General features: G+C 50.0%; 7 protein-coding genes across 7 annotated transcripts; 3 read left to right on the top strand and 4 right to left on the bottom strand.

Moving 5' to 3' along the window:
• Positions 1–281: 281 nt before the first annotated feature.
• N7500_001048 (CCCH zinc finger protein) lies at positions 282–1900 on the top strand (the record flags this gene model as incomplete). Its single annotated transcript, XM_056672194.1, has 4 exons — positions 282–356; positions 410–553; positions 615–957; positions 1011–1900. 4 exons carry the CDS (start codon positions 282–284, stop codon positions 1898–1900), a joined length of 1452 nt encoding a protein of 483 aa, XP_056537767.1.
• Positions 1901–2287: 387 nt separating this feature from the next.
• On the bottom strand, positions 2288–4154 carry N7500_001047 (uncharacterized protein; the record flags this gene model as incomplete). The annotated part of the gene is made up of 3 exons (XM_056672193.1): positions 2288–2883; positions 2955–3846; positions 3897–4154. 3 exons carry the CDS (start codon positions 4152–4154, stop codon positions 2288–2290), a joined length of 1746 nt encoding a protein of 581 aa, XP_056537766.1.
• A 367-nt stretch (positions 4155–4521) lies between these two features.
• N7500_001046 (karyopherin alpha) lies at positions 4522–6449 on the top strand (the record flags this gene model as incomplete). Its single annotated transcript, XM_056672192.1, has 3 exons — positions 4522–4758; positions 5027–5103; positions 5126–6449. The coding sequence occupies 3 exons, from the start codon at positions 4522–4524 to the stop codon at positions 6447–6449; spliced, it is 1638 nt and encodes a 545-aa protein (XP_056537765.1).
• A 1091-nt stretch (positions 6450–7540) lies between these two features.
• Positions 7541–11142, bottom strand: N7500_001045 (cohesin subunit IRR1; the record flags this gene model as incomplete). The annotated part of the gene is made up of 2 exons (XM_056672191.1): positions 7541–10617; positions 10677–11142. The coding sequence occupies 2 exons, from the start codon at positions 11140–11142 to the stop codon at positions 7541–7543; spliced, it is 3543 nt and encodes a 1180-aa protein (XP_056537764.1).
• A 1442-nt stretch (positions 11143–12584) lies between these two features.
• Positions 12585–13811, top strand: N7500_001044 (urease accessory protein UreD; the record flags this gene model as incomplete). Its single annotated transcript, XM_056672190.1, has 1 exon — positions 12585–13811. The coding sequence occupies one exon, from the start codon at positions 12585–12587 to the stop codon at positions 13809–13811; it is 1227 nt and encodes a 408-aa protein (XP_056537763.1).
• Positions 13812–14362: 551 nt separating this feature from the next.
• On the bottom strand, positions 14363–15494 carry N7500_001043 (uncharacterized protein; the record flags this gene model as incomplete). Its single annotated transcript, XM_056672189.1, has 2 exons — positions 14363–15425; positions 15490–15494. The coding sequence occupies 2 exons, from the start codon at positions 15492–15494 to the stop codon at positions 14363–14365; spliced, it is 1068 nt and encodes a 355-aa protein (XP_056537762.1).
• Positions 15495–16060: 566 nt separating this feature from the next.
• On the bottom strand, positions 16061–21592 carry N7500_001042 (putative rRNA biogenesis protein RRP5; the record flags this gene model as incomplete). Its single annotated transcript, XM_056672188.1, has 4 exons — positions 16061–16609; positions 16664–19202; positions 19267–21080; positions 21128–21592. The coding sequence occupies 4 exons, from the start codon at positions 21590–21592 to the stop codon at positions 16061–16063; spliced, it is 5367 nt and encodes a 1788-aa protein (XP_056537761.1).
• Positions 21593–22847: the final 1255 nt, after the last annotated feature.

Genomic DNA, 22847 nt, shown 5'->3' with positions numbered 1-22847 from the left:
TTATTTGAAGCAAAGACGACGACTATAAAATCTCTCCTTATATCAATTAATTTAATAAAGAGAGGTGCTGATCATTGGTGATTACACTAGCAACACTTTACGCGCTTTGTAGATTGTCACCTCCTGCAAGCGCTTGCCAACCGGAATTTCCAAGTTCGCTTTGATCAGACTTAAAACTTGCTTCTCTCCCTTACTTTCTTTCTTCCTTATCTTTTGTCGCATTCATCATCTTCGCAATTTCAACATCTTTCAGATCTTCAACGATAAATCAATCTACAAAAATGGCGACTCAAGCTTATTTAGAGCGCTATCGTCAGCTAAGTGCTCTGGACCAGCAGAAGAATGACTTCATTGAGGTACCAACCATTCCTCCCCTGGCCTGAATTCATTCTAACAAGACTCATGATAGGAACTTCTTCAACGTGTTACCGCCCTAGAAAATTCCTTCCAACAAGAGAAACTCGACCATGAACGCGAAACCCGGTTCAATCGTGAGGTTCAGGTGCATGAAATGGAGCTGATGGACCAGATATCAGTTGTCAAGAAGATGATGGTAAGCACAGCTGTGGACGCGCTGTCTAAATCCAGGCTAATGTTCATTTTTCCCCCTCTAGGACCGCGAACCATTCGTCGTGTTGCTTTTAGACGGCGAAGGGATTATATTCAGGGACGAATTTTTGCAACTAGGAGAACAGGGTGGACGCAATGCGGCCAAGCAGCTCTGGAAATCTCTTCAGACCTATGTTTCAAGAATTCTTTCCACGATCACCGAGCCGAAGATAATGACAAAGATCTATCTTAATGTGAAGGGACTTATGGAGACTTACATCCGGGGTGGAATTGCCCTAGAGGCCTCCACCATCAGTGATTTTATTCGAGGATTCAATGAGAGCGCATCATTCTTCGAAATTGTGGACGTTGGAACAGGCAAAAGCAAGGCGCATGATAAAATCAAGGGTATGTGGTACAACGTGACATGGCAGAATCTGTTGCTGATTCGCTCCCTCCAGAGGCATTCAAGCTTTACTTATACAATTGCCATTGCCACCAACTCTTCTTGGGGTGTCCATCCACAGAAGAATATGCTCGGTCATTGACAGAACTCATTTCTGGTGCGAACTATAAGGGCCGAGTCTCGCTGCTTGAGGGCCTTCCACTCGAGAAGGAATTTGATTATTTCCGAGAGCAGGATTATCGAATCACTCAATTTCCAGATGTTTTCCGCACCACAAAGATTTCTCCAATTACGTTGAGTGCACCGAGTGCACCGAGTGCAGCTGGTACACCGGGTACACCGGGTACACCGTCCTGGGCTGCTCCCTGGAAAAGTGCAATCCCTTCGCGGACTTTGCTCACACCTTCGCCAACCCAGCAATTCCAAACACCTGCTCCTCTGTCACGAACGTCTACCAGTACCAGCGTGTCAAATTTGGGCGCTCCGTTGGCCCCAGTGACGAATAAACCCGAGTCTTCTGATTTCCAGGTTGTTCGATCCAAGGTGCCTGGTGCAACCCCTCCGAAGACAGTGGAACGGAATAAGTATGGTCAGCGGGTTGATCGACTCGACTTCAAGAGCATTCCTCGCGATGATCTTAACAAACTGAAGAAGCTGAAGCTTTGCAATTATCATTTCTTGCTCGGTGAATGCCCTAATGAAGAGAACTGCTATCATGACCATGATCGCAAACTGTCTCGCCAAGACCTGCACATTCTGTCCGCCATTGCCCGCATGACGCCCTGTCGCTTTGGTCTAGAATGCGATGATGTTGAGTGTATCTATGGCCATCGTTGCCCTCAGAGCGAGCCTGGTAAAAAGACTTGCTTCCGAGGCGAAAGCTGCCGCTTTGAGCCTGTGGCGCACGGTATCGATACGAACATTGTCAAAGTTACAAAAATTTGAGTGACCATCTCTCGCAGTCTTATGCTCACCTTGTGTGATCTGAATCTTTTGCACTTGCAATGTCCTAATATTGTCTATTCAGTTCGGCGTGACCGGGTTTGAGGGTTCACGGGGAAAAGGTTCAAAGGAAAGCACCCATGACGTTATCAAAATTTCGATCATTCGGGAGTTATGGATGGTGCACGAGAGCAGGCTTGCTATACACTCATTGAATTCAATGTTGTTGGTTTTTCTTCCATGCGGGTGAAAAAGACGGTTACAGGCGCAAAAGACTTAACTATCTATTGGTTTGAAGATTTAAATTGTATTAGTATAAAAGATCAATCGATACAGGAATTATTTAGTGGTGATTTGCAATGATAGTATTACAAGACTTGGGATTCGTCTTTATGTGTGGATAGTCGTGCCGAACATGGCAAAACGTCTCTCCCATCCAAAACAATCAGGGTGGCTGCACACCTCGCCGTCGACATCCATGAAATCAGGGCCTTTGCTATGGGTACACTGAACGCCGTATTCCTTGATGCAGCACTCGAATGGGCGCGACTGCACTGGTCCCCAACTCTGTTGATCAGAAGCCATGGCTTTCGACTTTTCCTCCTCGAGATTGCCCCATAGAAGGAAGAGCTTCTCTTTTATCGCGTCCAATCTTGATGGATAGTCACGGAGGTTGAATGCATTATCGTCAAGAAGAAAATCACCATCTTGACCGCACACATAGAGCTTCATCACTTCTCGGGGCTGTTTGGAAGGTTTGGGCTCAACGCCTTCCACAAGCAGACAAAACCGCCACTCCCAGCCGAATTGTGACTCGGTATTGGTTTGAACTGCAAAGTCTTCTACCCTTGGGGGAAAGAAGTCGACTACTCGGACTTGGGAGTGATATGTGACGTTTTGAAAGGGTAGTCGGTAGACAGCGCCCCCTGGAGCATTGTTTAGATGGGTTTCTGCCAACAAAATCTTCTCGAGAGGGACATTCGGCACTGTGTAATTTTTGGGTTTTCACTAAACATTCATCAGCCAACATACTTCTCTTGAGGACATAATGATTCACCATGTGGATTCAACCTAATGCGTGATGCTGCTGGCATGGTCAGTTGGCCTTCTTCTTTCCGGGCTTCCCGTTTCTGCTCTACTTTCTTGTTCCTTTTCTTGGCCTTTTTAGTCTCGGCCTTGGGTTCACCGTGGATCTTCCAATATTCTGTCCGACGGTTCATCAATTCTTGTACACGCTCATCAGTGCTACCATTCACCTTCCGGACATGGATCTTTTCCGGGTACACTCTGTCTTCATGAACGGCAGCTTCCAAGCCACGACGGCATTCCTTGATACGGGCATAGGTCAACAAAGCGACATCGCCTGCCTTGAGGTGGTCTCGGGCATAGGTAGCATGCGGCTCCCATAAAGTCACTTCAAGGGTCAATTGGCCCCAAGGACCTGGCCAGCCCTTTGACTTGTGTATGTAATTAAATCGGTCTCCCTCAGGGCCTGATTCATCATCTTCATCTCCGGGTTTTTTGTAGTTGACAAGCTCCTCGTTCTCAGTGAAATCAGTGATGTATAGTAGACACTTTTGGCTGTCATAAGTATTGAGGCTCACAACTTGGCCAAGTAATTGACACAATTTGCCAGCCTTCGCGGACTGAATAGGGATATACGGCAACCCTCCGGATTTTACGAGTGGACGAGAGGCCTGAACATGAGAAGCCTGCCGAGAGACGGGTACACTGCACGACGTGGAATGTTGCACAGTGGTTCCTTCACCAGATACACGGTCTAGAAGTGATTGTGCCTGGTCTTTCTCTTTTAGACTCGGCTCGAAAGGAATGGGACCACTGATGACGAACGGGCTGGAAGTCGAACTTGGCTCTGGTCGAAAAATGACCCATGATACAATTGATCGCTGGGAAATAACCGCTGTAGGTTTGTTCTGGTAAACTGTCACCTAAATCATATCAGTTTACTATGCTCCTGCATTCATGCATATCCACTCACCCGGACATCTCGAAGTAGGACTACATCGTTGAGCTTGACATTGGGAAGATTGCTCTCATCGTCATTGAAATATTTGACTTTGAGACCGCCTTGCCAGGTTGGTGCATCAAAATCAGAGTCTTTGATGGTGAATGTGATGCATGCTGATGAGCCTTTGGTCCGATAGAGTGGTAGGGTATCAACCACCACTCCTAGAACATTGAAATTCCCCTGTGCATAACAGGCAGTGGTAATATCCACTAGATCACCCGGAGCCATGCTTTTTATTTTTTGATGGGAAGAGCTTTAGTTATGACGTTCTGTAAGCTCCCGACGAGATAACCTAAACCAGCTCATAAAAGATGCACATTCCTGTTGTCAATGAGCCATAAGAGTGTAATTGCTAGGAACAAAGACCCAAAGAGAATATTTCAACAACATCAGAGGAAGAGCTTGCCAAATCCGTGGATGTCAATAGAACGAGTAGTCACGTGATAGCATCGTTTCCCCTCCCACAGAAGTCTTCTCCCCCCCACATCAGATCTTCCTTCTTCCTACTTTCTACTCTCCTTCCATCCCCAGCGCGCCCACTCAACATCACCTACACAAAACCGGCGCGCTTAGCCTTCTTCTTTACATTTTCATCATGGCGGAACGCTATATTCCCGAACACCGCCGCACGCAGTTCAAGGCCAAGAACCAGTTCAAGCCCGACGAGCTCCGCCGCCGCCGTGAAGAACAGCAGGTCGAGATTCGCAAGGCCAAGCGTGATGAGAACCTAGCTAAGAGACGTGGTATTCAAACTCAAGATGGTAGAATCGGAGTTGGCGGTATGGCAGCCGCCACCGAGAGTGATGATGAGGCCAGTGCTATTGAGAGTGAGGTAGGTTTTTCCAAATTCTCTTTGATCCTTTTGAATGGTTTCATTCTTTATTTTACTTGGATTTCTACGGGCTCATGGTGTGGTTGCCACTCTCTGCATTTTTTTGAGATTTCTTTGTTTTTATGATGCGATCATCAACAAGGAATTTTTTTTCACCGCCCTGTTGCCATGGCCCACGAAGCCCCTCCAAGTCGGATCTTTGAGCCCGCGCCCCACTGCAATAAAAAAAAATCATTTTGAAACCAAGCTAACCTAATGGATTATTTAGCTCAACGTCGAGCTTCCCCAGATGGTGAAGGGAGTTTTCTCCGACCAGGTTGAGGAGCAGATTCAGGCCACCACCAAGTTCCGCAAATTGCTTTCCAAGGAGCGCAACCCCCCCTATCGAGCGTGTTATCGAGACCGGTGTCGTCGCCCGTTTCGTTGAGTTCCTTCGCTCGCCTCACACCCTAGTTCAGTTTGAGTCTGCCTGGGCTTTGACCAACATTGCCTCCGGTTCCGCTCAGCAGACTCAGGTCGTCATTGAGGCTGGTGCCGTCCCCATCTTCGTCGAGTTGCTTAGCAGCCCCGAGCCCGATGTCCGCGAACAGGCCGTGTGGGCCCTCGGTAACATTGCTGGTGACAGCCCTCACTGCCGTGACTTTGTTCTGGGTGCCGGTGCCCTGCGCCCTCTTCTTAACCTCATCAACGATGGTCGCAAGCTGAGCATGCTCCGTAACGCTACCTGGACTCTCAGCAACTTCTGCCGTGGCAAGACTCCCCAGCCTGACTGGAACACTATTGCCCCTGCCCTTCCCGTCCTTGCCAAGCTCATCTACATGCTGGACGACGAGGTTCTGATCGATGCTTGCTGGGCTATCTCTTATTTGTCCGATGGTGCCAACGACAAGATTCAGGCCGTCATCGAGGCCGGTATCCCCCGTCGCCTGGTGGAGCTCCTCATGCACGCTTCTACCTCTGTTCAGACCCCCGCCCTCCGTTCCGTGGGTAACATTGTCACTGGTGATGACGTCCAGACCCAGGTGATCATCAACTGTGGCTCTCTTCCTGCTCTGCTCTCCCTCCTGAGCTCTACCAAGGATGGCATCCGCAAGGAAGCTTGCTGGACTATCTCCAACGTCACTGCTGGCAACTCCAGCCAGATCCAAGCAGTCATCGACGCTGGCATCATTGCTCCCCTTATCAACTTGCTTGCCAACGGTGACTTCAAGACCCGCAAGGAGGCTTGCTGGGCTATCTCCAACGCCACCTCCGGTGGTCTCCAGAAGCCCGATCAGATCCGCTACCTTGTTTCGCAAGGGTGCATCAAGCCCCTGTGCGATCTCCTGGCCTGCCCTGACAACAAGATCATCCAGGTCGCTCTCGATGGCCTTGAGAACATCCTCAAGGTTGGAGATATGGACAAGGAGGCTGGCCAGCCTGGCGAGGCTCACGTCAACCGCTACGCTCTCTTCATCGAGGAGGCAGGTGGCATGGAGAAGATCCACGATTGCCAGAACAATGCCAACGAGGAAATTTACATGAAGGCTTACAACATCATCGAGAAGTACTTCTCTGACGAGGATGAGGCCGGTGGTGATATCGAGGAGCTTGCTCCCCAACAGACGCAGACCGGATTCGCTCTTGGCACTGGTCAGCAGCAACCTGGTGGCTTTAACTTCGGCAACGGCGGTGATACCATGGATATGTAAAGAGTTTTCTTTCTTCCATGCTCTATCCTCCTCCCTGTATCTTCTCCCTTTTTCCAAAACCAAACGTCGAAGTTGCGCCCAGCGTATCCTCGCATGGGTGGGGCACCACTGGCTACCGAGAGGTCAGGCTTGCTCGTAAACAGCCCTCGATGCCTCTCGTGCGCTTCGGCCAAGCTACTTCTCAGTCTGGCGTTGCGTCTAAACAGTTTTTGGTGCTCATTTGATTCCCTCATCTTCTCTTGTCACGAATTTCACTTCCCCCTTCTTCTTTTTTTTTTTGATTTCACGATAAACAAGATTCACCATCATGTATCCCCTCCCCCACCCCTTAGCATCCTCATACACAGGCGCATTTGTTTGCAGGATCGGTTTTCTCTCTCCAGTTACGTTAATGTCCCCTGACCATGGTGTTCCTTGACGAGGCATTGGTCTCCTGTGCGAGAACTTCCTCGCTCGTTGGCAACAGGGCGTGATGGCAAATTTGCTCGTACTCCGCTCATAATCTGCTCAAATCATGCTCCTGAAAATGTTTTCGTCTCGTGGTACACTTTGAAGCTCGCCAGGAAAAATGCCAAATTTCACTTGATCAATCTTTTCTTCCTGTAGTTGTATGCTAGTACTATTCCCATCCTGTCTAGACAATTTGTATGTGTATTCTGATTACTGGATCTGTAATGTCTCAATGTCAAAGTACTAGTGATGAGCCCCGAAGCAGTGAAAGATGAAACGCACTCAAGGCCTGGGCATTTACGTACTCTACGTCCTACTGCACTACAATTCCAAGTCAGCATTTCGAAACATACAAAAAAAAACCAGAGGGGAATAATTTCGATCAAGCCAGCAAAGTAGCAGCAAAGCAATGATTAAAAAGCAGCATATAAGATATACAGATTGAAAAAGAGGACCATATCCACGCAAACGAGAGCAAAGAAGAAAGATACAGTTAATTCAAGCCATAATCCATAAAAGAGAGAGAAGAAAGTGGAGGGTAAAAAAGAGGAACAAGAAAAGAAAGGAACAAGCAATGAAATGATAGCGAAAAAAGATGATTTTGTTCAGGCACACGTTAAGGTCAGATCACACAAACTAGGTCAGTCACCCATCACCTCATCCTCGTCACCCTCAGGCGCAGGAGTAAGTTCCTCATCCTCATCCCCATTCTCTTGTTCAACTTCCTCCTCGATAAGTCCACGCGCACGCAAATCCTCATCCTCATCTTCCTCAATGGGCTCAGGCTGGTCGTGCTCATCGTCATCATCAATATGTTCAGTAGACTTGAAGCCTCTGGCAGGAGAAGCAGCAGACTTGGCAGACTGCTTGCCCTTGGCGCGAGGAGCACTGCGGGGTTTACGCTCTTCTAGATAAGACAGGACCTCTCGGTAGTTGTGGCCTAGGGCGGTCTTATTGCGGAGGAGACGCTTCTTCAGAGCACCGCGTTTGGAGCCGGAGGCGTCGATGATCCGGGCGATGATGGCGAGAACTAGTTTGCCTGTCAGCTCACAGAGGCGCTGTTCGGCGAGAATGCTACTGCGGAGGCGGTCATTAATGACTGCTTCGTCTTCGGAGTCGCTGGCTTCATTTTCGGAGTCGAGCTCGTGTTCTGAGGCTGGGGCGTCGTCGTCTGCGGGCTCGAGGTCGAGTCTTGATTTCTTGGCAGATGTGCGCTCAGCTATGCCGTGAATCTTGGTGATGAGGGCTTGGGTGTCCGGTCCGATTTCATGGATTAGGGCTTGGGTTTGGAACAGGATGTCTTCGTCGTTGCCATTGCCTTGGCCAATGTTGCGGAGCGTGCTAAAGAGCGTTTGCAGGTCTAGGTATGTTGTAGTTGCTATAAAGCGAATGTCGTCCAGCCCGGGGCGCGTTTCCATGATGTTGACGAGCGTTGAGGCGAAAGTTTCACGGCTCTTTGTCAGCGCTTCGAAGTAGGATGTGCTGAAGGAGGCTTTCCCGTCATTCAAAGCTGTGGACAGTGCCTGCACCTTCCACATGAAATAGAAAAGCAACGACCTGATACTACTCGATACCAGCTCATTCTCCGCCTTGGCGGTATCCTCATCCTCGTCCTCGCTACGCAGGCCACGTTCGGCAAGGCGAATGAGGGTGTTGAATGGGGCTTCAGTGTGGTCCTTCTTGGATTTCGATCGTGAGTTAGGGACACTTTCAAGAATAGAGGCACAATCTGTGATGCCGGCGAGGTTCGAAATTCGAGAGACAGTGTTGCTTAGGCCGGTGAGAGTGGGATCGGATATTGAGCCACCTTCCTGGACGTCCTTCTTCCGAGACAAGGCAGCCAGTGCCTCCACCATATCATCCCATAGCTCTTGGACCTTGCCCTCCAGCGCCTCTCGCATCTCCTCGGAGCTCTTGGCATGCAAGAAAGCCACACTAGCCTCGGCCAGAACATCTTGGTCCGAATGAGTCAAAAATTGCTTGTTGATGTCATTGAGCAACGAGGTATAAGCAGTAGCGTCTTTTTGCAGATCCTGGATTGTATTCAGGTCTACAAGGTGTTCCAGTCGCAGAACGGCAGAAGCAGCCTCTGGTGTGGAACCGAACTTATTGAGAAGCCCAGGAATGATCTGGGCAAGGTTGTGTGAAAGTTCCTCCTGGAGCTCGGAAATCTTGGCTGCCAGAGCCTTGGTCTTGCGCCCGCGCTTGTCGATATCAGACTTGCCAATGTCGAGAACACGGAGCTTGACTGCAGCACATAGAACCTCCAGGAGGATGGATTCTTGTCCTTCTTGCATTCTGTACATGTTCTTTACAACTCCTGCAGTATCATCTTCAGATGGCGTATCAGTGATTTGAGAATGGTCATAAAGCAAATAACCAGCCAGTGATGGCCATTGAGAAAGTTCTTCGAGGTGGGGGTAGACAGCCTCAGTTGCAAGAGCAAAGCGTGACTCTACAGCCACTCCCATCAGTGTGTCGCGAGACATTGGCTCTGCTTGCTGCTCGGTTTGTTGTGCATCATAGGCCTGGAACAGCTCGGTGAGGCATTTAAACTTGATCCATGAGTGCTTAGGCGATTCATAGTCCTCTTCATCGTCATCAGCCAGCAATTCGGCGATCTCCTCTCCCACTTCCTCGGTGATCGACTCGTATGCATCTTGAACGTTGGCGACAAAGAAGCGTCCAGCCGTTTTGCGGATGCGGGGGTCCAGATCAAATACCAGTCGCCCGACAGCGTCAATGTCATTTGGCTCGAGTAGGCCCCCTTCACGAAGGTGGTTGAGCAACTCAATCGCAGCCATCCGCACCGATACATCAGCATCTTGCACAGCAATCTCCACGATTCGCTGCCGGAAGCGCTCAGTGAATGAATGCAAACCAGCAATGTTATCACGGTTCTCATAAAGACTCAAGAGCTCAGTCAAGGCAACAAGTCTGGTCTGTGCAACGACATCGGCGAGAGTCCACCCCAGATATCGCAGATACTGGCCCTCAAAGAATATTTCTCGGTATGTGCGAATCCATCCGCCTAGGGCTGTCAGACATTCGGCGCGGATCTGACCGTCAATGTCTCGGTAGCGATGAACAAATACAGTATCGAACCCATCCTGCAGGAACTCGTCTAGTCGCTCCACCTTCTGTTCGCCCTCTGACACAGCCGTTTTGATTGCTTCCACACGACCCTTGTTTACCGTCTTCTTTCTCTTCTCACTCTCGAGTTGTTTTCTGGAAGTTGATACGCTCGTTGTCACCTCACGCGCAATATCACATAAAGCGTTCATGATTGCGAGGGAGATCAAGGTCGCGGTATGCCGGAATGGTCTGCATTGCGATGTTGACATGGAAGAGATCCAGATCTGAATGTTTTCAAGAAGGGTATCATCGGTGTACAGGATAGAAGAGGCATGGAAAGTCTGAATCAGTGCGACAGTAAATTCTTCGAGGAGGACTGAGAACGCTCTGAACTTCTTCGCTTTGGAGATCAGAGGGTACTCGGTGATGCCTTCTGCCTGGTAAAGGTTCTGCAAATCTTCGATTCGGCTCGGGGCATTGTCGATGTCTTCCACTTCATTTATGTCGATCTCGAGATCGGTACCTGTGCATCGCAAGATGAAGTTGACGAGGTCGCACATCGCCTGCCCATTGTTGCGTTGGTATTGAGACAGCCACTGAGCGGCCACTGTATCGGCATTGCTGCCTTTCCCAAAGACCTCGGCTGATTCTGGTATTAGCCACGGAGTTGATTTTGCATATATGAAGAAATTCATCACTCACCGAACAATCCGCGTTCACCTGCCGCGAGACTAGGTCTTACTTTCGGTTTCCGAGGACGAGCAGCGGGTAGCCGACCAGTAGTAGCTGGTCGGAAGGCGAGTTGTCTCCCTAATCCGTTGCTTGTGACTTTGGGTTTCTTTGAAGCGTGGGATCCCTTGGTCTTCGTCTTCGATTTGGTCTTCTTAGCACCGTTTCGACGGGCCGCGCGTCGCTTTTCTTTCAATTCCTCCTCATCGGTCTCGTCGTCGCCGGCATCGTCACTGTCGGACTCGGACGCGTCCTCGTCACCGTCCTCACGCGCCTCGCCTCGCTTGCGCTTTCCACCGGCAGGTTGTTCTTCGGCAGAATGTGCAGTCTGGGAAAATACTTCGGGCCGTCGCGTTTGTCGACCGGATTTACGTCTGTCTTCTGCGGGGGTCGACGACAGGCCACTGAGGCTTGATAAAGGTGGGTTGTCGATATCCATGATTGATGTCGGATGGGTGTGCTATATGGATATGCGATCAGATAGATAAGCCTGTTAGCCAGATCAATGGCATCCAGTAGAGTTGACAGATGTCGCTGCCGTTCAGGTTGGGGACGCGCTCGTGCAACGCGCGAGTCTGGTACGACCAAGCAGATAAAAGTTGGGGGGGAAGTATGAGTAGGGTATGCAATTTGAGATGTCGAATATTTGCGACACGCGCTCTGACCGTGTTGAGACAAGGTCAATCAAACGGAAGCACTTGGGCAGAAAACGGTCCGGGTCTCAGCGTGGGGGAGACGCGACGCCGTGCCTGGAGGCCTGAGGATGCCTAAATTATGTAATCAGGCATGTTTGTCTGAGTTGTTGCCTTGTATATCAGGTGTCTTTTTGCACGGTTCGCTAGTTATACAAGTAGCTACACATTAGATTGATCACTTTGAGAAGAAGACGCAAGGCTCACTGAGACCTCGGTTATCTTGGAAATTTCAGTTATTTTTGAAAGAGCATTTTAATGGGAGCACAGCAAGAAGAATCCCCCTCTAGCTTCGAATCCAAGGAAGGAATCAAAATACAAAGCAAAGCAAAGCAAAGCAAATTAGTACATGGTATTCCACAGTATTACACCGATGCGTTGTGAAATCGGATTTTCCAGGATGAGTGTGCCGGGAGCATGACCGCAAGCCCGCGGGAAATGTACCAAGATGCCAAGTACTATGCTATAGTCTTGTGTTCTGTTGAGGATCGGACCACTACGGAGTAGTTGATCTACATACTTCGATCTACTATGGCGACTAGTAACTCACATTGAATGCAATTTCCACAAACGTCAAGGTACCAGAACCTAACTTTCTCTTATTTCATATGTGCAAAAACTTATCAGCTTGCGAACGCTACGGGAATATTCGAATTCGATTCCAAGACACTAGCTTAATGTGCATCAGCAGACGCTAACGAGTGGGAAAGAGGTAAGCCCACATGTCTTCGATATGGAATTTAGGTAGGATTGCCTGCAGAATCACGTCAAACTCCTCCAATAGTTCGAAGAATGGTCCGTAGACTCCGTGCTGTTGATCTACGGAGTAAAGAACCCCATGATCCCTTCTGCCCGGCCAGACTAGAATTAAACGTGCAGATCATCAATGACATAAAAGGTGCATTGCCAAGAGGTAACCCACCAAGTCTCACACCAATACGGACATACTCTTGGTCATAGAAACCTCAATTCCTCCATTTCTGCTTATGTCGTGTATGTTGGTGGATTTTGTTATGCTCCGGAGTTCCCAGGCCAAGGAAACTTGGGGGATATCCCCCGCTTGAGGTGTGGCCATGACTAAGGAATCGTCATTTTCCTTTTATATGCTTGCCCCCGACTTATATAGCTTGGCTTCATTGCTTGTACTTTCTTATACACAGGCCATTCTTCGCCTTTGTCAGATTCCATCATGCGACAACCAGCAATGCCATTCCCCTCGCCCTTTCAGTCTTCCATTGCGAAGCCAGGGCAGGGTAAAGTCGTCCTTTCTCTTCTCCCACCAAATAATCCCACCCTCACAACTCTCACCTACAAATACCCATTGAAGCTGGTCCCGCGCACGGGCGGCTTCGTCCCAGCGCCAGATTCCTCCGCCCTCTCAGACACACGTCCCTCCAATCCCGTCCACCTATACCTCCTCACCTATGGCGGCGGGCTGCTGCCAGGTGATCAGATCGAAGTATCCATCACGCTGGAACCCAGGACGCGAATGGTGGTCACAACGCCACAAGGCAGCACCAAGATCTTCAAAACGAATCCAAACAACACCGGCACAGCCCCAAATGTAATCAAAGGCCACCGCGATCAAATGCCCGCAAACGACCACATCTCCGACATGAGCCAGCAAACCCTCGATGTCAAAATCGGCCGCCAAGCAGCCCTCTGCTACCTCCCAGACCCCTCCGTCCCCTTCAAACACAGCCGCTACGCCCAAGTCCAAACCTTTACCGTAGACGCCACCGCAAAAGGCAATGATCGCAGCAGCGTCTGCGTCCTGGACTGGGTAACGCAAGGCCGCACCTCGCGCGGCGAGGACTGGAACTTCCAGTTCTGGCGCGGCCGCAACGAAGTCTGGGCCGAAGACGACAAAGGCAATCGTCGACTCCTCCTCCGCGACTCGGTAATCCTTGACGATGAATCCAATGACCTGGACGCAGCCTCCATATCTGATGAAATCGAACTCGAAGGTGTCAAGGGCGAGGCCGAAAACATAACCCAGGATGCAAACACCAGCACCGCCTTCGTGAAACCAGCCGATTTGCCGCCGCAGACGCCGGCCGGCCTGACTCCGCTGAATATTATCGCGGAGCGCACGCGGCCACACGGCGTCGTTGGCACACTTATCCTCTCTGGACCCGTGTTTGAGGCGCTCGGATCGTTCATGCTGAGCCAGTTCCAGTCACAGCCTCGTATTGGCAGTCGTAATTGGTCGGTTGATGCGCCGTCGGTGCCTGAGCCTTCGATTAGCAATAAAGGTGATGTTACCTGGACGGCGGCGCGTGTGCGCGCTGGTTTCGTGCTTGTCAAGTTCGGTGCTAAGGACTTTGAGACTGCGAAGCATTGGCTTGGTGGGTTGATTCGGGAAGAGGGTAGCGTTATGCACGAGTTTGGTGAAGAGGCTCTTTGCTGTCTATGAGATATGATGTCTACGAGTAGTTATGTTTGATGTGTTTTGTCCGGGGACTCTCCGCTGGTCGAAGGCCTACGTTTATAATCTCGCGTTGATTTGAGGTCTTCCTAGGACTGTGTCCTTTGATATATGTATTTGATTGTAATCTGATTTTACTGGAAGAATTGCGGCGTCAATTCTGGATAGGTATCAAGGGCGTTGGGAAACAGGTCCCAGCATGATGAATAACATTACCGCTCCTGCGCTGGATGCGACAGAGACCAAAACTATGGTTATAGTGAATTCGAACTGGATTGGTAACATCCACATCATTGTTTTTTTTTTTGGTATCAACGTGGTATCGGTATCTCGAAGGATGAATAAACATTTTGATATTGGATGCATAGCACCGTTGAGATATGAAGCAAGTAGTCTATCAAACAAGATAAAGCAATAAAGCTAAAGAAAAAGGCTCGGTATCGTAAATCAAATAAAAGAACTCCAACGCTAGTTCATAAACCCATATTTCAAAGTAAAGAGCAAAATGTAGAAAAAAGAAAACCAATAGTGCATAGCAATCATAGCCACCAATCGAAAACCCGTGTGTTCCAATCCCCTTGTGTAGCAGAAGCCAAATCATCGACATTCAGAATATCCACACCCTCTTGCGCAAGCACGCGCCAGATATGATTCCGCAGACTGCGAGGCCAGCTTGGTAGTGCCCAGTAGCGCACTTTCAAGCCGTGCTGGTGCGCAACGCGCACCTGGTTGCGGATGCGTTTCATCTGGCTCTGCGTGAAGTGGAAGGGCCAGGGATGTCCGATTGCCTTTTTGAAAGATACGGAGGCATAGAAGCTGTTGGAGGTGTTGAAGGTGGATGCAGTAATGACATCTGGCATGCCAGATTGGCCTTGACCGAGATCTGTGCGCGGGAGCATTGCTGCGTATGTCTGGGCATTGTCTGGTTGGTCTGGATCAACAAGTTGGTCGAGCGGGGCATCGAAGAATATGTCACGATAAGTGTTATTTGCCGCGACGAGGTTGAAGGGTGTATTTCCCGTTCCGACGACGGTGACGGGACCCTGAATAACCTCGTCACCGTTGAAGTGGGTTAGGTAGCCGCGGTCACGGAGCGGAGCAAGGTGCTTCATGACGGCGTGCCAGGTTTCCGGGCCTGTGGTTTTGAAGTCGATTAGGAGGATTAGGGTTTGGGCCGGGTCTGTGTCGAAGACGCCATGCACAGGGCCGTCACCTCCCTGATGAAATTTGGTGGTAGGGTTTTGGCGCTCGAGGATGTTTACTATCGGGTCAATGTACATGGATTGCAAGGTTAAGCGCTCTGTCAGGGACGATGTGGTGTGCCCGACATAGAGTTCGTCGTCGAAGAGCCAGACGTCGGCTTCGACGCCTATGCATCCCGCTTGCAGTGCGGAGTATAGTGGCACCCGGCGCCAATAGTCGTTATGAGAATGACAGCCAACGGGGATGATACCGCGCGAGATATCAGTGGGCCAGCGTGTATTATTTGTGGTGCTTGCGCTATCAGCGCTGCCTAGCCAATTATGAACTGCGCGGTCGTATTCATCTGGGAAAAACGAAAGGACGATACCACAGACGATGGAGATGAATTGAATGATACCTCTGTTATGATAAGTCAGTGGGTCCCCATTGGGTAGACACATTCTATATGGTACATGAAACTCACAGCATGATGAATATGCCAATAATTGCACGTCGTAAACCATGCAAGTACCGACGAGATCGCCGCTTGGACTGGTCATCTGACAGGGGAAACGTTGAAGGCCAAGCCAAGGCCGTCCAGACTTGACACCATGAGCGGGCCGGATACCCCACTCGCTCAACAGAAACGGAGTCAACAGAGTGTACATTGAGCTTTGGATCAGTATCTAGGTCTCTGTATGGATCGAACTGCAGAGATACTGCGCTGCGGGAAGGAAAAGACTGCATCATATGGATCTGAAGAAGAGAAAGCCAAGACATATGAGGTTAAATACTATACAAGTCAACCTTGGAAGGCAGCCATGATATCCCAGGCGGTGATTGGATCCGTGGGACTTGGGGGCTGTTTCCACGCTTTGGTTAGTAACCTTGGACGGAGTACTCCGTAGTAGGTATAACATACATGAGGTACATGAGGTACATGAAATACAGTTGATCGACAGGGGAACAAAATGCAACATATTTCCTGAATCGCTATCTATATACAAGTACAAATTCACAGGCTCAAAACATCACACACTTTTTTGATAGGAAATTTACTCCTGAAGGGACTTGACATAGGTAACAGCCCGTGCCTTGACCTCTTCAACCATCTTTTCATCGCCATTATCAGCAGCCAGACCCTCTTCAAAGGAAAGCCATTTCTTGAACAGGAAGCGGGCCTGTTTAGGTTTGAGCTTTTTGCTAGCGTCCACGCTAACGGGTCCCTTCTTGCCACTCTGGAGACCAAGGACACGCTCGAAGAGACGGCGCACTTGCTCTGCATCGCCGACCTTGATCTCCAGGTCCAGCAGAACATTCCACAAGTCAATACGCTTGGGGAACGAGGACAGAAGACCCTCGAAGACGGTACGACCGCGCTCAACATCTCCGTTGGCGGAGCGGAACTCGAGCTGGGCGAACTTGGAGGTCGTCTCGACGTGGGTGTGGGCAGGGAGAGACTGGAGAGCGCGCGGGAGGAGAGCGCGAGCGCGATCGGGAGAGTTCATGGTGTCGAAGAGGAAGCTGGCGTAGTTGTAGAAGAATTTGGGGGACTGGGAAGAAATCTTCTTCTTGAGAGCAGCGTAGAAGAGATCACTTGCTTTCTGTGAAATTGTTAGCATCCGTGGAGAGTCAGATTCGAAATAGATTACACATACCTGGTTCTTGCCAGATTGGATGTAGATACTGATCATCCGCTCGTAGATCTCTTGGGGCTCGTTGTATTGGCAGGCACGTGTGAAGACCTCCTCGAGACTGTCGTCATCACCGTAGGTGTTCTCCATGTTCAGCAGCGCAACCCAGATGTTCAACTTCTCGGCATCCTGGCCCATGGTGATAGTGCGCAAAGCACGTTCAGCAGTGGCGCGAGCCTTCTCGACCTCACCCAGCTCCAGCTGGAAGGCCATGTACTGCAGCCACAGCAGCGAAGAGTCGGGCTCACCGAGAAGGAGTCGCTCGAAGTCGGCAACGGACTGTGGGCCATTGGCGTCCAAGTCACCGGTCCGGTCGACCTGGATCTCGGCCTTGCGGTTCTTCTTCTTCTTCTTTTTGGAGCCCTCATCTTCGCTGTCGGAGTCCGCGGCGGCATCGGTCTTGGCGGTACCGCTCCAATCGAAGCCGCTCGCACCGAGACCTCCGACCTTGCTGGGCTTCTGCACCGGGACATCTTCCTCGTCTTCCTCGTCTTCCTCAGATTCTTCATCCTCCTCTTCGTCGTCCTCCTCGCTATCTTCCTCCACATCAACACCTCCCATGGACTCATCATCGTCATCCTCATCCTCGCTGTCCTCGCCAAGTTGGACACCGGCGACACCGTCGATGCTCATGCTGTCCTCATCCTCGCTGTCTTCCTCTTCATCCTGGAAGTGGGAAGCCTTGAGTGAGAACGAGATCTTCTTCGACTCAAGGTCAATCTTGATGACCTTGGCCTTAACAACATCGCCTTCCTCGTACAGTTTGCGAGCATCCTCGACGCGCTTCTCGGCCATCTCACTTCGGTGGCAGAGACCGCTGATGTTTGAAGACCCGTCAATGACGATGAAAGCACCGAACTCCTCGACCTTGCGGACCTTGCCGGTGACAATCTGACCAACCTTAAGATCCTTAAGAGTGATGGGAGCCTTGAAGTTGGGGTCTAGAACAGACTCCTTCAAACTCATCTGCAACTTGCCTTGCTCAGCGTCAACGAATGTGACCTTGCCCTTGACAAGCTGGTCTGGCTGGAAGGAATCCTTCCATTCCTTGAGATAAGAATCGGAAAGGTCAGACACGCGAACGTAAGCAGTGATATCGTGGCTGACTGCCACGAAGAGACCGGAATCGGTGACTCGTCGGACGAATCCACGAATGATGTCGTTGGGCTTGACATCCTTGAGCGAAGAGATCTCACGATCCTGCACGGGGAGAGAGGAGCTCATGACCTTGGAAGGACGTAGCGACAAGGCAATCTTCTTGTTGGACTTGTCAACGGCAATGACACATGCTCGGAGAACTTCGTTCTTGTGGTGGACGGTAGGGTTGGCCTTTGAGTAGTCATCTGCAAGGTCAATCAGGTTGACTGCGCCGACAAGTGACTCACCAAGCTGCATAACGAGCTGGCGCTCAGTAACCTTGGTAACGCGGCCGGGCAATATCATGCCAACGGAGATATCTCCAAATGTGAGCTTGTCGTATCCTTGCTTAGCAGAGAGGTTGAGGTGGCCCTTCTCGGCATCGACAGCGGTGACCTGAACCTTCAAAGCAGAGCCGATGGGGAAGTTCTTCTCGATATCAGTCAACAAGGACAGATCGTCCGATGCATCCATGAAGCGCAGTCTGCCGCGCACATTGGGAGACAGGTTGACCCAGAGGCAGTCATCGGCGACATTGTTGACGAAACCAACCCAAGAAGAGCCGACTTGAACCTGCTCCATGTTAAGAGGGGCAGGGTTGGCGGCCTTGAGGTAGCTTGGCTTGATAGAGAGCTCAAAGACAGGGTATTTTCCAGTGCGGTGGCTGATGGGGAGGAACTTGTGGTTACGGGCATCGTGAACACCAAGGATTCTGGCGGAAAGAGTTTGCTTGGCTTTGAAGAATCGCAAGGGCTGCTTGCGATCCTTAATGTCTTTCCAGTCGTCGAATACCTCGGACACATCAATGCGACCCTGAACGTTATCCGCGAGCTGGACGTTGACCTGAGTTGCCTTGATAGAGACGACCTTACACTCAACGATTCTGCCGAAAGTGAAGTCGGACATGCTCTTGATGTTGTTATCGACAGGGTTGGCGACAGTCTCATCGGTCTGCTTGGCCGCTTTCTTGGGAGCAGCTTGGGTAGCCTGGACAGGCTTCATACTCAGAATGAAACGTTTGAAATCCTGATCCACAGACTGCACATTGACAACAATCGTTTGCGCCTTTGACAGCCCGTAGTGAGGCTGCTCGAGGTTGGCATCCTCCATGAGACGCTTGGGGAGCAAGCCAGTGAGGCCGCCAAGGAACTCAACAAAGACACCGTCGGGTGTGATGTTGCGGATGAATCCGGTGACAAGGGAGCCCTCTTGGACATCCTCGAACTGGCCGGGGATGTTCTTCTGCTTAGCAGCTTTCTTCAAGCTGGCCCTGCTGGAAACCTTGATAAGACGGTGAGCGCGCTGGATGTTGAGGACCAAAAGATCGTTCAGCTTCTGACCGACGCGGAGCTTGGACAGCATCGAGCTTTGCTTAGATGGGGGGGCCGTCGATCAGCTGCTGAGCGTCGAGGCGAGCGACGAGGCCCGACTCGTCAAGCTTAAGAAGCACATCATCATTGGACTTCTCGAAGACAGTTCCAGAAACAAGGTGGCCGGGATGAAGGTTTTCAAAGGCCTCGCGGTACTTCTCGGTAAATGTCGAGGGGTCCTTGCAGGAAACAGCAAGTCTTCCAAGAGATGCATCCACGCTCAAAGCATGAACATTAACGACCTGGCCGAGTCTGAAGTGTTGGGCCGGATCCTGGATGTAGGCTTCACTCATTTCGGAGACAGGAAGGAAACCACGGACCTCACCGTAGAACTGCACAACGGCACCGTGGCTCTGGAGGCTGACAATGGTACCAGGAGACTGGGCCGAGGGAGTGATATCTTTATAGTCCTTCCAGATAGCAGACTCGCTGTTGAGCAAGCTCTTCTTCAGGGTCAAGCGAATTTGGCGTTTTTCGATGTTGACAGAGAGGATTCTCAACGAGAGCTTCTGGCCCTCACGGAACTTCTTCTCTGGGAACTGAAGCATGGTATCCGCAAAGTGCATGGAGGGAACAAGACCGCTTATTCCGTCGGCCAGGTTGACGATCAGTCCGGTCATACCCTCGGGACCGATCATAAGCTTCTCAACCTTTCCTTTCACAATAGCACCCACATTCACATCTTCGATGCGAAGGAAGGGCTGCTCGATAATGCTCTTCTCAAATGAGAGAATGTAGAGATTATCGATCGAGTTGTATCCAATGACTCTTGCCTCGTGGACAGCATCTAGCTGGAAAGCTCCAGAACTCTCGTCAATCGTTTCGACCTTACCATCAGAGAGTCTCGACATGTGAACGAAGCCCATATGTTTTGTCTCTCCAATGCGAGCATAGACACCCAGACCATGATCAACCTTCACGACCTTGGCCTCGGGAATGATGGCAGAAATAGCAGGGGCATCATCAGAAGAACCGGGACCGCGGGCATCAGAAGAGAGCTTAAGCACATGGTCAAGCATGGAAAAGCTGACCTTTGGCGGATCAGCAGCCGGGAAAGTCGAGATAATACGGCCCTTAATCTTTGCGCCAATCTTGAATTTGTTTTCCAGGTCGATCTTACCGTTGATGCTAGACTGGACCAGATCGACGGTTGCGTCGAGCATTCCCATAATCTTTCCAATCATTCCGTTCGACTCGACTTCGGTGAGAAGAATTTCTGCGGCGGTACCGGGGAGGAAAGTGTTGATTGTAGGGGCCGAGCTGAGGTAGTTGGACTTTTTGATCGAGGCAGACGTTTGGAAGTTGGAGGACAGCTTGATGACATTGCCACCGGGGTTCTGACCAGTGACCATGCAAAGGAAAACAGAGCCCTCCTTGATGCTAGAATAATCCACCTTGGGGTCGGTCTCCTTGGAAGACATGAAGCCCTTCAGCTCTGAGCCTTCAATGCCAAGGTCCATGACCACACCGTTATCTTCCACACTGACAACGGACGCTTGGACAGCCGAGTTCACGACAAGATCGGACTTCGAGAATCCCGTGTTTGTTTGTCTAGGGTCAACGGAAAGCTCAATTCGCTTTTTGCTCTTTGCCTTCGGATCATCGGGGTTGCTGCCGGTAGACACGACGTATGCCCGCAGATATTGACCCAAATAGAAATGATCCTTCAGATCAAAAGACTCTTCATCTGAGCTGTCCTCTGCATCATCCTCTTCACCTTCGTCGTTCAACATCTTCTCGAGTCTGTCTTCGAGGCCCTTTGAAACGGATGTGAGGGGGACGTAGCCGGTAAGGTTATTGGGCAGCGAAAGGGCGATGTCGTGGGCGTTGATACTCGAAACTTGACCCAAAATCATGGCACCGGGTACAATGCGCTGCAATTGTTAGTGAATACGATATGAAGGAGGTTTCTAGCACGTACCTTGAAGCTAAGGCCCTCGATGCGAACGTTTTGTTTGTCATCAGTTCCCTTGTCCGCGGACTTCTTGCCCTTTGACTTCTTCTTGCGCGATTTCTTGGTTGTTGTAGTAGTTTCTTCGTCTTCCATCTCAACATCGTTATCGCTCTCCTCGGCAAATTCTTTGGAAGGTGCCTGTTTGGAGGGTTTCTGGTTTCCAGATGCTTTCTGCTCGAACAAAACATCTTTGTTGGCTTGGATCTGAATTTGCTTGCGCTCCAATGGTGTCAGAACACTTGCGCCACCACGAGGGAACGAGGGTTCGTCATCGCGCAGGACAGATAGTTCTGAAGCCTTCCCAGCGGTGGATGTGGCATCGTTTGATTTATGGTCTTTCTTGACCTCTTCCGCTCCAACTTTAGCACGTTTTTGGGGCTGGCGGGAAGTGTTTTCTTCGGGGGCATTCCCCTTGCGCTTGATTGGCGCCATTCTTAGACTGGCAAAACCGAATCGTGCAGTTGCAGATTGCGGTCTAATTCCTCGAAAGAAAAGATAAAAAAAATTCCGCGGATACGGCAGAACATTCTAGGCGGTGTAAGTACATGGGGTCGTGAGTCAGCAATGTGGTGCCTGAATTCCAAGGACAAACAAATGCCCTAAAAACCTGGCGCGATCCGTGGTTATCTATCTACTTTAGTAGTTAAAATGGGGTATCAACTTCTCCATTTCATTGTTGACTGTTTAGGAAGGATTGAAGTGAGCGAGGTAATTTATCAAAGCCCTACCAGAATATGTATGCGTCAACAAGGTTGTGTACGTCTCAGTATTAGGCTGATGGCTGATATAGAGCTTCTATCTTCCATCATACTTCTTCAAATGATCTATATTTGCTGGATAAATTGGGGCAAAAACGGCAGTATCAAAATAAAAAGCAAAAGAAGCTACTGCTAAAAATTGTACTGATCTGAACCACACTATCGGGGTATAATTCAACCTGTGTTTGAAATCGACCCACGGCGTCACATATAGGATGACCAACTCGGATACGTGTTCTCACGGCCATGCTATCTTTTAAGCAACCCGGACAATGGGCCAGTGCTAGCACAGGATACCCTGCCTTTATGATATAGCTTCGCCGTGGTGATCAAGAAGATAAGTCAAAGATGTATTAACCTACACATGGTCTAATACTCGAGCAGAAAGACCTCAAGATTCTTACTAGGAAAAGCACAGGAAAGCTAAAACCCTTGTTGCCATCTCGTAGATAACCGAACCAAAATTTTGAGTATCTTCTTGTAGGTCAAGTCTTGGCAGCGATGTGTGGGTGAAGGAGTTAGTAAAATTATCAAACTCTAGACTCTTAGACTCAAGTCCTTGGTGGTGAAAAAATTGGGGCAGTTCATATCGCCATGAGAAACGCCGTTCAGATGAGCAAAATGTAAGGCCTCGGCAGCCTTTGTAGCCCAACAAAGAAGGATGTCCTCTGGAAGACGGGATGGCAGTCCTTGAAGATAGAGTCGCACAGGGCCAAGTGCGGCAAATTTCAATAGGATGCCTTCCTTAGTATGACCTTTGTACTATAATAGGGAACTTGAACGTTTGTAAGATGATGACTGGAAGATTTGATATATCGACTTCTCTCAGTTGCATCCCCCGCCTTCCTCGGCTTCTGTGGTAACAGGAAATTTAATGATGGTTTTTTTGAGTACTGGGAATCAATGCTGCCATTCCGCTTGTTTCATAT

The sequence above is a fragment of the Penicillium coprophilum genome (genome assembly GCF_028826855.1).
Source record: "Penicillium coprophilum strain IBT 35676 chromosome Unknown utg000001l_segment0_segment0, whole genome shotgun sequence".
In the NCBI taxonomy this organism is placed as follows: Eukaryota; Fungi; Ascomycota; class Eurotiomycetes; order Eurotiales; family Aspergillaceae; genus Penicillium; species Penicillium coprophilum.
This window is presented reverse-complemented; position numbering and strand designations above follow the sequence as displayed.